The 15,450-nt window shown below is 43.7% G+C and overlaps 1 protein-coding gene across 6 annotated transcripts in view; it reads left to right on the plus strand.

Annotated features, from left to right (window-relative positions):
* Positions 1-15,450, plus strand: part of ABHD6 (abhydrolase domain containing 6, acylglycerol lipase) — a 55,140-nt gene that overhangs the window by 5,455 nt on the left and 34,235 nt on the right. For 2 of the 6 annotated variants that reach the window (XM_008964029.4, XM_003811625.6), the window contains exons 2-3: positions 6,970-7,034; positions 13,634-13,777. The exons of 1 other annotated variant lie outside the window; for it this stretch is intronic. In XM_008964029.4, coding sequence (XP_008962277.1) covers positions 13,659-13,777 — 119 coding nt within the window. In that variant the 5' untranslated portion in view covers positions 6,970-7,034; positions 13,634-13,658. Of the gene's footprint in view, positions 1-6,969; positions 7,035-13,633; positions 13,778-15,450 lie in introns of those variants that run through there. 3 more of the 6 variants (XM_008964028.4, XM_003811624.6, XM_008964031.4) reach the window with 2 other exon arrangements.

The raw sequence follows: 15,450 nt of genomic DNA on the forward strand, positions 1-15,450 counted from the left end.
CGGTGTTTGGTTTTCTGTCCTTGGAATAGTTTGCTCAGAATGATGGTTTCCAGCTTCATCCATGTCCCTACAAAGGACATGAACTCATCCTTTTTTATGGCTGCATAGTATTCCATGGTGTATATGTGCCACATTTTCTTAATCCAGTCTATCATTGATGGACATTTGGGTTGGTTCCAAGTCTTTGCTATTGTGAATAGTGCTGCAATAAACATATGTGTTCATGTGTCTTTATAGTAGCATTATTTATAATCCTTTGGGTGTATGCCCAGTAATGAGATTGCTGGGTCAAATAGTATTTCTAGTTCTCAATCCTTGAGGAATCACTGCACTGTCTTCCACAATGGTTGAACTAGTTTACAGTCCCGCCCAGCCAGTGTTCTTATCACGAGATACAAATCTCAAGTGTCTTGAGAGGGAAGTGTTCATACCAAATACTGTGGGGCATGGAGGATGGAATAGAGATTACTAGGGGATTGAGGAAAGTCTAAGTGAAGGAGATAAATTCTAGCTCCACCAGAAAGATTTTTTAAAGGAGAACTGGGGGTAGACAGAGGACGTCTTATAGGTAGAGAGTGGAGAAAATAGAGAAAAAAACAGAAAGCCAGTGCAGGTATAGTCATGAGAAAGTCAGATTATTAAGTGTATCTAGTATCTGATTCTCCACAGTTTCCAGATTGTGCATGGGAAGCAGAAGTTTTCTTTTCTTTTTTTTTGAGACAGAGTCTCACTCTGTTGCCCAGGCTGGAGCGCAGTGGCACGAACTTGGCTCACTGCAGCCTCTGCCTCCTGAGTTCAAGGCATTCTTGTGCCTCACACTCCTTTGTAGCTGGGACGACAGGTGTGTGCCACCACGCCTGGCTAATTTTTTTGTGTTTTTAGTTAGAGACAGGGTTTCACCATGTTGTCCAGGCTGGTCTCAAACCTCAAGTGATCCGCCTGCCTTGGCCTCCCAAAGTGCTGGGATTACAGGTGTGAGCCGCCGTGCCTGGCTGGGAAGCAGAAGTTTTCATAACAAGAAAATATTCATTAATGGACTTGCCATGTGCAAAGTTAAGTCCTACTTCATCATCTCTCCCTCTGTTTTCAACCCTGGTGGTCAGCCAGGCTCCAGGAGCATCCATATTTTGGCTCTGCGTCTCTGCCTGGTCGTCAGATGTTTTGCAAATATGACATAAACAATGGAAAGTAAAATTGCAACTCTTAAGAGAGGCAATATCTCATGAAATCAAAGCCAGTGATGTTAAGGAACTGCTTGGATGATGTGTCAAAGCAATAATAGGATCTGGCAATGTGAGATCTGCCAACAATTGATAAAGAGAAGGGATGAACACTCCTTTAGGGGAGAGACTTGAAAATCAAACAATTGAGAGGCCCTTGAGAAATCAGTGAGGCCATAAGATATTTTTGCAAAAATGGCTTCTTTTTGATAGCACAGTGATGACCAAATGTTAATTGGAAGGACTTATCATACTGTAAAAGAGTCTACACAAAATGAAGTCTTTGTTCTAAGAATTCGCACAGGGCTGAGCATGGTGGCTGGTGCCTGCCCACCACTTTGGGAGGGCAAGGCAGGAGGATTCTTTGAGGCCAGGGGTTCGAGAACAGCCTGGGTAACATAGAGAGACCCCATCTCTGCAAAAAATGAAAAATTAGCTGGGCGTGGTGGTGCATGCCTGTGGTCCCAGCTGCTCAGGAGGCTGAGGTGGGAGGATCACTTGGGCCCAGGAGGTCGAGGCTGCAGTGCGCCACTACAGTCTAGCCTGGGCAACAGAGCAAGACCCTGTCTCAAATTTTTTTAAAAAAGCAAAAAAAAAAAGCACAGAAATGTAATTGTAACCTAAATTTTGCTTAGTATTTACTATTGCTTTTAAAATAGATAGATTCGATTTTTGTTTTATTTAGATAAAGTACTAAACAAAACTGTATTTTACTTTTAACTATGAAATTCTGAGTGTGGCTTTACCATATATTCTTTTTTCTGGTGTTTACCTTCCTGGGCTACTGAGGTCTCTGGGGAGGAGATTCTGGCTAGAAAGAAGATGTGGATCAGTGCACAAGGACCCTGAACGCTAGACTTTGTGCTGGGAGTGGGAAGTCTTGTCCTGCTAAAGCCTGCCAGTGTTTATTAGCAGGGCTCATTTTTTTGTTTAACATCAACTTTGTTCCTGCAGTTGGAAAGTACTATAGACCAACTTCACCTCCTTTTTTTTTGTTTTGTTTTGGGACGGAGTCTCGCTCTGTCACCCAGGCTGGAGTGCAATGGCTCGATCTCAGCTCATTGCAACCTCCGCCTCCCAGGTTCAAGCGATTCTCCTGCCTCAGCCTCCTGAGTAGCTGAGATTACTGAGATGCCTGCCACCATACCTGGCTAATTTTGTATTTTTAGTAGAGACAGGATTTCACCATGTTGGCCAGGCTGGTCTCGAACTCCTGACCTCAGGTAATCCACCCACCTGGGCTTCCCAAAGTGCTGGGATTACAGCCCTGAGCCACTGCATCTGGCCACTTCACCTCATTTAGAAAGGCAAAACCCCAGGCTGGGCACAGTGGCTCACGCCTGTAATCCCAGCACTTTGGAAGGCCAAGGCAGGCAGATCATTTGAGGCCAGGAGTTCAAGACCAGCCTGGCCAACATGGCAAAACCCTGTCTCTACTAAAAATACAAAAATTAGCTGGGTATGATGGTGCACACCTGTAGTCCCAGCTACTTGGGGAGACTGAGGCACAAGAATTGCTTGAACCCCAGAGGCAGAGGTTGCAGTGAACTGAGATCGTGCCACTGCACTCTAGCCTGGGCAACAGAGGGAGACCCTGTCTCAAAAAACAGAAAGAAAGAAGGAAGGAAGGAAGGAGAGAGAAAAAAGAAAGAAAGAAAGAAAGAAAGAAAGAAAGAAAGAAAGAAAGAAAGAAAAAAAAAAAAAGAAAAAAAAAAGAAAGGCAAAACTGTCTTTGATCTCCCTGCTTTTCCTCTTATTTAAAAGTGCAAGTTTGGCCAACAGGAGAATGTTTTGGGTGCTGAGGTTCTATTTTTTCCGTCTGCTATATAGCACACCAATAGAGGGCTATTTTAATTCCTTTCAGCCATGTGGCAAATAGTCACTTACATGATGCTCTTTCTAGCACTTCACCTTTGAGGGGTGACCTGGCTGATGACAGTTACGTGTATTCATGCTAATTCAGTGAGAAACGTTCAAATCAAAGCCTGTTGTGGGCTCCACTAGAGCCTGAAGACTCTGGGCTCCTTAAACGTAAAGGGTCAAGTGGCTTTTGGCTCCTGTTTTATCCAGCGGGAGACTGGCTTGTATTTCTGTAGGGTTGTCTTGTTTTAAACATGATTTCAAGCAGGCGGTTATTCCAGACTATCACCACAGCCCCCATCCTGACAAAAGAGGCTGATGTTGCCAGGTCAGTGTATGTGTGACATGTTTCATCACCTTGCTTCTTGGCCAGCATGATTTGTTAAAAGCTGTACCACAGGATACACAACCCCCCTGCCTTCCAACTGAGCCTCGGACTGATCTGCCTGCCTGTCCCTCCTCTGCCTGTCACTTCTCTAGAGGATCAGGTAGCACGGCTTTCTGGTTCTCTCTGATCCTCCACCCACAGGACCAGCCTGTCTGGGCTGAATTCTCTTTCCCACAGTGCTGCCCAGGTGGCCAAAGCAGGGAGGGGACTGTGGGCTGGGCTGGTTCTTTAATGAGAACCCCCATGAGGAACCAGTTGTCAGAGTTTTGGTGCAAAGCAGGAGAGAGTGAACTGTCTAATCAGTACCTCTCCCAGAACCACGAAGGAGATAAGAATTTGTGGTTTATGGATGGTCGTGTGTTTCCAGGATAGAACGATAAGAACGTTTATCATTTGAAAAATTTAAATTCCTATCTTCTGTCTTAGAGTACTGGACTTTGAGTCTTAAGGACTAAAGTTCCTGCCATGCAGGCATAACCTTTGGACAGTCACGTGGGCAGTAGTCCCCCAGTCAGTGAATGTTGTAATAGAGTGGGCTGCTAGGCTGCATAGCGTGTGTGGAGATGGAGGGAGTTTCATCCTCCATCCTTCCAGCATTCACATTTGTATTTCTTTCGTCATAATGGAAAACAGTTAATATTTGGTTGCTGTCTCTAATGGGCCTTTTTTTTTTTTTTTTTTGAGACAGAGTCTTACTCTGTCACCCAGGCTGCAGTGCAGTGCACTGCAACCTCTGCCTCCTGGGTTCAAGGGATTCTAGCTGGGACTACAGGCATGCACCACCATGCCTGGCTAATTTTTGTATTTTTAGTAGAGATGGGGTCTTGCTATGTTGCCCAGGCTTGTCTCTAACTTCTGGGCTCAAAGTGATCCTCCTGCTTCAGCCTCCCAAGGTGCTGGGATTACAGGTGTGAGCCACGGTGCCTGGCCTCTTGAACTAGTGTAGAGTCCGGGACTGGCCAGTAGAACTTTTGTGATAAGGGAAATGTTCTATATTTCTGCTGTCCAATATGATAACCACAAACTAGTGGCTGTTGAGCATTTGACATGTGGCTAGTCAGCTGAAGATTCGAATTTTAAATTTTATTTAATTTCAATTTAATTTTAAGCAGCCACATGTGACTAGTGGCTACCATATTGGACAATACAGATGGACTACTTTATTTGAGGAGTTTATATTGTAGTTATTTTTTGTTTTTTTGTTTTTTGTTTGTTTGTTTTTGAGAGAGAGTCTCGCTCTGTCACCCAGGCTGGAGTACAATGGCACAGTCTCGGCTCATTGCAACCTCCACCTCGCGGTCAAGCAATCCTTGTGCCTCAGCCTCCTGAGTTGCTGGGACTACAGGCACACACCACCACGCCTGGCTAATTTTTGTATTTTTAGTGGAGTCAGGGTTTCACCGTGTTGGCCAGGCTGGTCTCGAACTACTGGCCTCAAGTGGTCTGCCCGCCTCGGCTTCCCAAATCCTGGGATTACAGGCGTGAGCCACAGTGCCCAGCCTATATTGTAGTTTTTCATTAAATATGCACATAGTAGCACTTCAAAAGGGACAGAAGGTATCAGTGAAAAGTCTCCCTCTCATCTCTGTCCCCAGCCCTGCAGTTTCCCTTCCCAGTGCTAACCATAATCATGGCCAATTTCTTTTGTGTCCATTCAGAAGGATTTCCCACGTACATAAGCATAACAAATATATTTTCTCTCTCACTCTCTGTTTTTCAATGTTAAGGTATTACTCTTATCCACTGTCTTCTGTTCCATGCTTTTTTGAGTTAATGTACCTTGGAGGTCATTACCCATAGGGACAAATAGGACTGTCTCATTATTTAAATGGTTTATATTTAATTTCTGTTTGTATTTAGTGGCTATATGTGTTTCTTTGCAAAGCTGTATCATCATTTACTTAACTATAAGTTCACTATATGTAAGCGTGTAAATTATTTCCAATCTTTTGCCATTATGAATACTATTGTAATACTCTTACGCAAACATTTTCACACAATCAGGCATAAACATAGATAAATTCCTAGAAGAAAAGATCATAGCCAGGCATGGTGGCTCACGCCTGTAATCCCAGCACTTTGGAAGGCCGAGGCAGGCTGATCACCTGAGGTCGGGAGTTCGAAGACCAGCCTGACCAACATGGAGAAACCCCATCTCTACTAAAAATACAAAATTAGCTGGGCATGGTGGCACATGCCTGTAATCCTAGCTACTCGGGAGGCTGAGGCAGGAGAATCGCTTGAACCCGGGAGGCGGAGGTTGCGGTGAGCTGAGATCGCGGCATTGCACTCCAGCCTGGGCAACAAGAGCGAAACTCTATCTCAAAAAAAAAAAGAGAGAGATGATCATTAGGTCAAGGATATGTGCATTTTACATAGCCACAGATTTTGCCAAATTGCAATCTGTAGAGTTTGCTGATGAGAATGCAAATTGGTACATTGTGTGAGAGCATCTATTTTTCCATAGCCTCAGCAGCACAGTCTGTATTAAACTTCTTGTTCTTTGCCAGTACAATAAAGGAAGATCACCATCACCCTGTAGATTTAATTTGCATATCTCTTATTATAAATGAGATTGAGCATCTTTTTATATGTTTAAGAGTCATTTGTATTTCCCTCCTGGTAAATTATCTGTTCAGATCATTTGCTCATTTTTCTATTAGGTTTTGTTGTTATTGGTCTTGATTTGTAGGAACGCTTTATACATTAAGGAAATTACTATGTTGTCTCTATTATGTATTTACAAATTTTAATCTTATTTATGGTATCTCTTTCCATGTGGAGATTTAAAAGCTTTTTTATGCAACTAATACTCTTTGTTATGGCCTCTGGATGTTAGACATTACTTAGAAAGCCCTTTCCTATGGAGATACTTTTAAAATAGAATTCTCATGTTTCCTCCTAGAATTTAGATGGTTTTATTTTTTATATTTAACTCTTTGATTCATCTGAAACAATTCAGGGGTTTTGTTGGTTTCATTTCCTTTGCTCATCTCATTCTCTTGCTGCTGAGCAGTTTGTAGCGCCTCCCTGCTTCTGCCCAACCCAGTTTTGGAGCGGTGCAGCCCCCCTGACAGTACCAGTGCCATCACTCTGGTAACAATATTATCCTCACTTGCCCATTGGTTGCTGCCTTGCTTCCATTCCTTTCTGAACACACTGTTTAGCTAAGCCCTAACCCCGATGGAGGAGAGCTTTAACTATTGTTCCATGCTTGACTACTCACCAGATTGCTTCTTTGACCTCTGTCAATTCTTCCTAGTCCTGGCTCATTATCTGAGATGCCCTGCCCTTTGTGCACGTTTGCCTTATTGCCTCACTGGGGGAGGTGACCTGAACAAGAGGCATAGTATAAAGCCACAAGCTGTTTGTACTTTGCCTGTGCTGAGGAAGAGAGTGCTCCACCTTCACTGAAGCCAGCAATTTGGCCGGCTGTTAGCACTTCATTCATATTCCCTAGTATGAGTTAATGCTTTGTCATTTTATTTCTTGTGATTCCAGAATCTCATTTTCAGCTTCTGCCAGAGCCAATAGCAGTTGGGAAAGAAGGCTGTGCTCTTTGAAGAGTGAGTATGGATTTTAACCACCATAGATTTCCCCCAAAAGGCAGCCTTTAATTAGACTGGGACTGCTGTTGTAAGCCCTGCTTCCAAGCCCTCTGCAGGCCAAAGTGTGCTGCATGATTTCTCTGATCAGTAGGTCTGGTGGGAAGGGATTTGGCACCTGAAGGTTTTCAAAGCTCTGACGCACACCCTAAAAGCCCCCTGCAAATAGTTCTGAAAGACTATGTGGGGGAACCTGGCTCTGAATTTGAAGGGAGTCTGGAAGGCATGGGTTGATGGGCCCCAATGCTTTCCTGAAAAGGGGACACTTGAACAGGCTCTGAAGGCAGGGAAGAGTTCATCAGGCAGCCAGACGTGGGAGTGCTCTACACCAAGGGGTCAGCAGGAAGGAAGACAGAATGAAGCTGTATGGGGCTTGCGAGCTGGTTATTTGGAGTGCGGGCAAAGACGTGGGAGTCAGGATGGGGAAGCTGAGCTGGGACCACATGGGGCGGTCAGAGTTCACATTTTATTTGGTGGACATGAGACCAGCACAGCCTGATCCCTGGTGTGAATTGAGAAGATTCCTCTGGCAGCTGGGGTGGTGGGACTATGGGGCGTGAAAGAATAGCCTTTACAGAAACAGGAGGGAGAGGAAGGGAGGACCTGGACCCAGTGTGGTGGCTGAGGGGAGCTGCGGTCCGACTCATACAAAGTCCTACACCTGGTGACAATTTTTCTTTTTACCTTACATTCCTAGTAAATGTTGAACCCAACTGGAATTGGGTTTTTAGGGATTAGTTTTTAGGGGTGTAAGTCTCCTAAGGCTGTGCTGTCTAATATGGTAGTTCTTATCCACGTGTAGCTGTTGAGCACTTGAAGTGTGGCTGGTGTGGCTGAAGAACTGAAGTTTGAATTTTCTTTGGCTTTAATCAATTTAAGTTTAAATTGCCATATATCAGGCAGTGTAGTTTGTTTAGACTTGGACAAGTTGACTCCAGTGCTGGTGCCTCTTCACCTTTGCCTAACAGGAGTGGTGAGCAAGTAGGAGAATGAAAGATGCATTGGCATCTAGGAGGTTAGACTGATGCAATTACTGTCAGCAGAAATCAGTAAGTCGGCTAGGTGCAGAGGCTTGCGCCTGTAATCCCAGCACTTTGGGAGGCCGAGGCGGGGGGATCACCTGAGGTCAGGAGTTCGAGACCAGCCCAGCATGGTGAAACCCTGTCTCTACTAAAAAGACAAAAATTAGCTAGGCATGGTGGCAGATGCCTGTAATCCCAGCTACTCAGTAGGCTGAGACAGGAGAAGCACTTGAACCCAGGAGGCGGAGGTTGCAGTGAGCCAAGATTGTACCACTACACTCCAGCCTGGCTGACAGAACGAGACTCCATCTAAAAAAAAAAAAGAAAGAAAAAAAGACAGAAATCAGTAAGTCAGGCGAAGCGAGGAGAGATGTGTCTATGAGATTCTATGAAAGTGTTTTACGTTGTTTATTCTTGGATTTTACTTTATACCCTGAAGACTAAGATATTGGAACTCAAGATCCCAGTTTTCAAAATCAGTGACAACATTAAAGAAAATTGTGAGATGTGCCTTACTCCTAACCCCAGATTAAACTTCATTTCCCTGATGCAATGTTTATCTGGATCCACTGACATGTCCCCTATCCAATTAATCTTTGCCACTGTATTCAGACATAAGGGCCCCCAAATGCACAGCTTGGGTGTTAAGCAGTGGCAGAGGATCCTGAGCCTGGGATGTGAGAGTATGTTTTCCCTGGTGCCAGCATGGCCAGCCCTCCTTCCTGGCATTGCCTGCCTCACACTGTGCCGCAGTGTCTTTAACCCTGGGGTGCCTCACTTTACACGATAAATAGATAGAATGAAGTGTTTTTCCTTTTCAGTGTATTCAGCTGGGCGATAAACATGATCAAGCACCAAGTCTTTGCCAGGTGATGTTTTAGGTTCTGGGAACTCTATTAGGAAAGAAGATTCTTGTGGGAGCAAGCCAAATCCTACTCTTTAATTGCCTGGCATAATTCCAGAAATGTTTAAGTCACCAAAGTAAGAAAGAACAGACGTGACTATTTGAATGTTCTCATTAAATAGATGAAGAAGCCAAGGTCTCCCAGCTGATGTATGGAAGAGCCACGATGGAGAGGGCCAGCTGCCACACTGGTGCCCCCAGCCTGGTGCCATCCATCGCACAAGTTTGCCCCTCAGTGGCAGCCATTCATGGATGACCATCACGATTTTTGCTATATTCATGTGTCACCTACTAAGCATTTTTCTTTAAATTGACTGCTTGTTTTTTTTTTTTTTTTGGAACGGTCTCCCTCTGTCGCCTAGGCTGGAGTGAGTGGCACACTGTCGTCTCACTGAAACCTCAGCCTCCAGGCTCAAGTAATCCTCCCACCTGAGTCTCCTGAGTAGCTGAGACTACAGGCGCATGCCACCATGCCCGGCTAATTTTTGTATTTTTTGTAAAGATGGGGCCTCTCCTTGTTCCCAGGCCGGTCTCAAACTCCTCTGCTCAAGCAATCCGCCCGTCTCGGCCTCCCAAAGTGCTGGGATTACAGGCATGAGCCACCATGCCCAGCTGTGGTTTAACACCACCACACTGAGAGTTTCTCTTTGACCCAAGCAGGACTGAAAAGAACTGAAAAGAGATGACTTTGCTAGTATATATGTTGTTATCTAATGCTGTATACCCCTGAAACATTCTTTATACTCTCCTACTCACTAAAGTCATCTTGCAAACTCTCAGTTATATGGGTCCCATGCTTTGGGAAACTCAAGTTACACTTCTTGGTTGATCTCTGATTTTTGGCCATTGGCAGTTCCTGGTTCATAATGCTTCAGTTTGTTCTGCCTCCAGCCTCTCCCTGGGGTACATAGAGTATTCTAGAAATAAACACCAGCATGGCAGGGGAGCTGTCTTTTTAAAGGAAAGCTGAAGCAAGTCCTTTGTAAAATGAAGGATGTTGTAGAGATAGGAATAAATTGCCTACCCTTTATCTATACAGAAAACTCAGAATTATGGTTTCTTCAACTAAGGTCTGGATTTATTTGACCTTGTCAGGGAGAGTGTGCAGGGTTTTCTGTAATAAGTGCAAACCTTACTAAATTGATCATGTTCTACAAAAGCTGCTTATGGAAGACTTTATTCTGCTGTTAAATAGAAGATGGAGGCAGATGCACCCTTCGCTGAAACTGACTGGCATTGTGGCAGGCACCGACAGAGCACAGAGGGTTTTTTTTTTTTTGATGATCATGCCTTCATTTCGGGGCTGTCATCTCCAGTGTCAGAGTCTATGATATATATGGCTTTGAGCATAAACTGTTCTAATTCCTAGTCCAAAGGACTCCCTGCTGCTCAGTAATCTGAATTTACAGTGGCCCCCAGCAGTTTTTAAGGACTTTGTATGATGTGGAAAAGTCTTCTCAAAGCTGACAGTTCCCATCTGTGTCAACTCATTCACAGCCCATGATGTTCAAACAGATCTGTACAGATTCCCTTCAGTCTGTGATTAACTTGCTTACTCCTTGAAGGTGATGCCTTTTAGCAGGGTAAATTGTAGCCAGTGTTAAATAGCTGACTCCTTCAGGGAATTTTGTAATTACCGAAAGAGGAAAGATGTCAGGTCTCTTACAGAGTCATTGGGAATGGTTGTTCCTAAAAGAAATGAAACAGATGGAACCCATTTTGTAAATTTGCTTTTCATTGATTCATTTGTACCTTATTTGTGTCCTGTGCCATACTTGACACTGAGAAAGAACATACATGATTGTCCCTACCCTCAAGAAGCTCTGGTTCCAGAAGGAGAAGCAGGCCAATGATTTCAGTGTGCTGGGAAAATTGTTTACAGTGACTGAGAAACTGAGAGGGCAATTGCATCAGAGACAAAGACAGTGCTTATGCCCTGGGAAGGTGGCAGCTTTCATCACTGTAGACTCAGGACTGTACTTAGGTAGAGTATGGGTATGTAATGAAAAGAACCATCTAACCCACCTATGGGTGCATCTGTCTCCTTCTCCAGGCTGTGAGGTGCTTGCTAGGCAAAACCTCTTGAAGATGGAGAGCTCATATCTTCATTGAGAAATTAGGGATGATGAATGTAGATACCTAACAGCAAAGAGGTTACAGAGACTAAGGACAGGCCATTTGAAAAAAATAAAAAATAGACAAAGTGGAGCTTGGTGCAAAGGTAGTAGATTGGAGTTAGAAATCTGTTTTGTAATCATGACTACCAGCTGGGTGACCTTGGGCAAGTTACTTAGCCTCTCAGAGCCTCAATTTCCTCAGCCTATAAAACAGGATGAAACACTTGCCTTTCCTATGTGACAGGGTTGATGTGCTATATCAAGGGTTGGCAAATTACAGCCTACAGGTCAAATTTGGCCTACAGCCTATTTCTGTGAAGTTTTATTGGAACACAGTCATACTCATTCGTTACATGTCTTCAATGGCTGCTTTCTCATCCAGTGGCAGATTGAGTAGCTGTAATAGAGACTCTGTGTCCCACAGTGCTAAAATCGTCACCGTCTGGCACTTTACAGAAAAAGTGTGCTGACCCTTGTGCTCAGTGGTCGTGAGGTTATACTGTGCTGCATTGAACTTATTATCAAATTGAATTAAGTATCAGTCGATAGAGGCATATGGGAGAGATCACTCCATTTCCCAGGAAATGTAAGGAAAGCCATGATTTGCTAGATGTTAATGCTTTTTCTTGAAGAAATCTGTATTATGTTTGGTGAGTCCTGCACACTTAGCACAGATGGCAGGGAATCAAGGCAGAGGGCCACGCCTGGCTTACAGGTCCTTCCAGGGGTTTTCTGTGTTGGGGAGAATGATGGGACTTGAAATATATGTTTATTATATATTTATATTTATATACTTTATAATATATATGTGTGTATATACATATATATGTGTACACACACACACACACACACACACACACATATATATATATAAAAAATAGAGATGAGGTCTTGCCATGTTGCCCAGGCTGGTCTTCAATGCCTGGCCTCAAGTGATCCTTCCACCTCTGCCTCCCAAAGTGTTGAGATTACAGGCCTGGGCCACGGAACCCAGCCTGAAGTATTTTTCATTCTATGCTAGAATGAACTGTATTATAAGCTCATAAGACGGGACAGGGCAGGGCCTCTGATACAGCTGGAATTCTAGTGCCCCGATGATGTGTCAGGTCTTAGTGTTGGTGCTGGGGACACCCAGTCCTTACTCTCATGCATCCCACATTCTAGCCTTCAGATGTGTAAGTCTTTAGGAAGACATCAGAAAGTACACTGAAAACTACCTTTTTGGCTTATTCTCCCTTAACTTTGTATTATGTATTTATTTTTTGAATTGGTTACATATTTACATAACAACCTAAAAGTTTTAAAAAGTGAAAAACCAAGTTTCCTGTCTATTCCTGACACTTAGCTATCTACTTCCCCACCTTAGATCAATCACTGTTACTGGTTTCTTGTATCCATGTGTACATGTATATTTGTTCATTGATTTCTTTAAAAGTCTGTCTTTTTTTTTTTTTAAAGGTTCTCACTCCGTTGCCTAGGCTAGAGTGCAGTGGTGCAATCATAGCTTACTACAGCTTCAAACTCCTGGGCTCAAGTGATCCTCCCACCTCGGCCTCCCAAAGTGCTGGATCACAGGCATGAGCTACCATGCCCAACCTGTCCTCCTTTTTTATTTTTATTTATTTTTTATTTTTATTTTTTGAGATAGAGTCTTGTTGCCCAGGCTAGAGTGCAATGGCACAATCTTGGCTCACTGCAACCTCTGCCTCCTGGGTTCAAGCGATTCTCCTGCCTCAGCCTCCCGAGTAGCTGGAATTACAGTCACCTGCCACCACGCTTGGCTAACTTTTGTGTTTTTAGTAGAGATGGGGTTTCATCATGTTGGCTAGGCTAGTCTCGAACTCCTGACCTTAAGTGATCCGCCCACCTCAGCCTCCCAAAGTGCTGGGATTACAGGTGTGAGCCACTGCACCTGTCTCCTTTTTTATTTTTAAATACTGCAAGCCTACAGAAAGATTGAAAGGATAATATCATGTAACCTTCACCTGGATTCCCCAGTGGTTAGCATTTTACCATATTTGCTTTATTTCTCTCTCTTTTCCTCCTACCAACACACACACACACACACACACACACATTACTTTTTCTCTCCTGAACCTTTAAAAGTGAGTAGCAGATACCATTATACTTCACCCCTTACAACTTCAGCAAACATCTCCTAAAAGGGAAGATATTCTCCTACATACATACATAATCACAATTTCATCATCATACTCAAGAATTGTGTCACTGATACATTGATGTTGTCTAATACCCAGCCCTTACTCAGATTTCCACATTTGTCCCAAGTATGTCCTTTATAATGTTTTTTTTACAAATCCAGGCTCCTCTGAAAAGTTCCTCATTACTTTTAGTTGTCATGTCTATTTGGTTTTTTTTAAAGCACTTGCCTGCTTTGGTTTCCTCCTGTTCTTTACCCTCACTCTGGGAACTTCACTTTTCTTGTCCCCTTTACTTCTTCGCCTTTTTTCCCTTGATACAGAATTTTAATATCGTCATTCTCTTTGGCCCCTGCAGGAGTCAGCTAGCCTGAAAGACCAGGATGGATCTTGATGTGGTTAACATGTTTGTGATTGCGGGCGGCACGCTGGCCATCCCAATCCTGGCATTTGTGGCTTCATTTCTTCTGTGGCCTTCAGCACTGATAAGAATCTATTATTGGTAAGCCAGTTTTATCATTGATGTTTTCAAGAGTATCATAATATTGACATCTTCTCTGCTTGTCCTTTTTGTGGTTATTGTCCAACATTTTATCAGGAAATATTTCAGACAGAGAGAAAAGTTGAAAGGTACTCATCCTGTTTGGAATTTTGGGAATGCTCTTGAAGAATATTACCAGATCAGTTTTTTCAGGTTTGTTTGTTTGTTTGTTTGTTTGTTTTTTGGAGACAGAGTTGTGCTCTGTTGCCCAGGCTGGAGTGCAGTGGGATGATCTCGGCTCACTGCAACCTCCACCTCCTGGCTTCAATCAATTTTCCTGCTTCAGCCTCTAAGTAGCTGAGATTTTACAGGTGTATGCCACCAGGCCCGGCTAATTTTTTTTGTATTTTTAGTACAGATGGGGTTTCACCACGTTGGCCAGGCTGGTCTCCAACTCCTGGCCTCAAGTGATCTGCCCATCTTGCCCTCTCAAAGTGCTGGGATTACAGGCATGAGCCATCATGCCCGGCCCTTTTAGGTTTCTGATAGCATCTTTCTCCACCCACGTTCCCAAAGTCAGTGATTCTGTCTTCAAGCAAGAATTGTACATTTTTATGGGAACTCCTTTGGTATCTTCTTGATCATTGGTTGTTTTTGTTTGTTGGTTGGTTGGTTGGTTTTTTGGGTTTTTGTTTGGTTTTTTTTTGAGACAGAGTCTCCCTCTGTCACCTAGGCTGGAGTGCAGTGGTGTGATCTCGACTCACTGCAACCTCTGCCTCCCAGGCTCAAGCAATTCTCTTGCCTCAGCCTCCCAAGTAGCTGGGACTACAGGCGCGTGCCACCATGCCTGGCTAATTTTTGTATTTTTAGTAGATACAGGCTTTTGCCCTATTGGCCAAGCTGGTCTCAAACTCCTGACCTCAAGTGATCCTCCCACCTCAGCCTCCCAAAGTGCTAGGATTACAGGTATGAGCCACCGCGCCTGGCCTTCATCATTGGATTCTGACCCTGTGATGTCCTGACAGGTGCAGCGATGTCACTGAAAAATGAACAAGAAAGACCAGAACCATTGAGATGGCATGTTTAGGACAGAATGCTTTTAGAGTTGTTCTAGAAGTGTTCATTAGTAAAGAAGTGACAGAAAGAAAAAGAAGTTTCCAAAATATGTCATTCTTGTACCACTGTTATTATTCTTGTCCTATCTGGATACCACCTGTCCCTTTATTTTGTATTTCCTTTAGAGTGAGCCATCTTTAAAAAAAAATCCTTAAATCAAGTATTTAAAAAGTGATATGAATATCACTCCCTTAAGTGAAAAGCTTGCCATAAATAGTAAATTAATATCAAAAAGTGCCTGGCGCAGTGGCTCATTCCTGTAATCCCAGCATTTTGGGAGGCCCAGGCAGGCAGATCACCTGAGGTCGGGAGTTTGAGACCAGCCTGACCAACATGGAGAAACCCCGTCTCTACTAAAAATACAAAATTAGCCAGGCGTGGTGGTGCATGCCTGTAATCCCAGCTACTCGGGAGGCTGAGGCAGGATAATCGCCTGATCCTGGGAGGCGGAGGTTGCGGTGAGCTGAGATCGCGCCATTGCACTCCAGCCTGGGCAACAAGAGCAGAACTGCATCTCAAAAAAAAATATGTATATATATCAAAAAGTAAAAATAAACACAATGACATTAAACAGTCTT

Source organism: Pan paniscus, chromosome 2 (assembly GCF_029289425.2).
Source record: "Pan paniscus chromosome 2, NHGRI_mPanPan1-v2.0_pri, whole genome shotgun sequence".
Classification (NCBI taxonomy): Eukaryota; Metazoa; Chordata; class Mammalia; order Primates; family Hominidae; genus Pan; species Pan paniscus.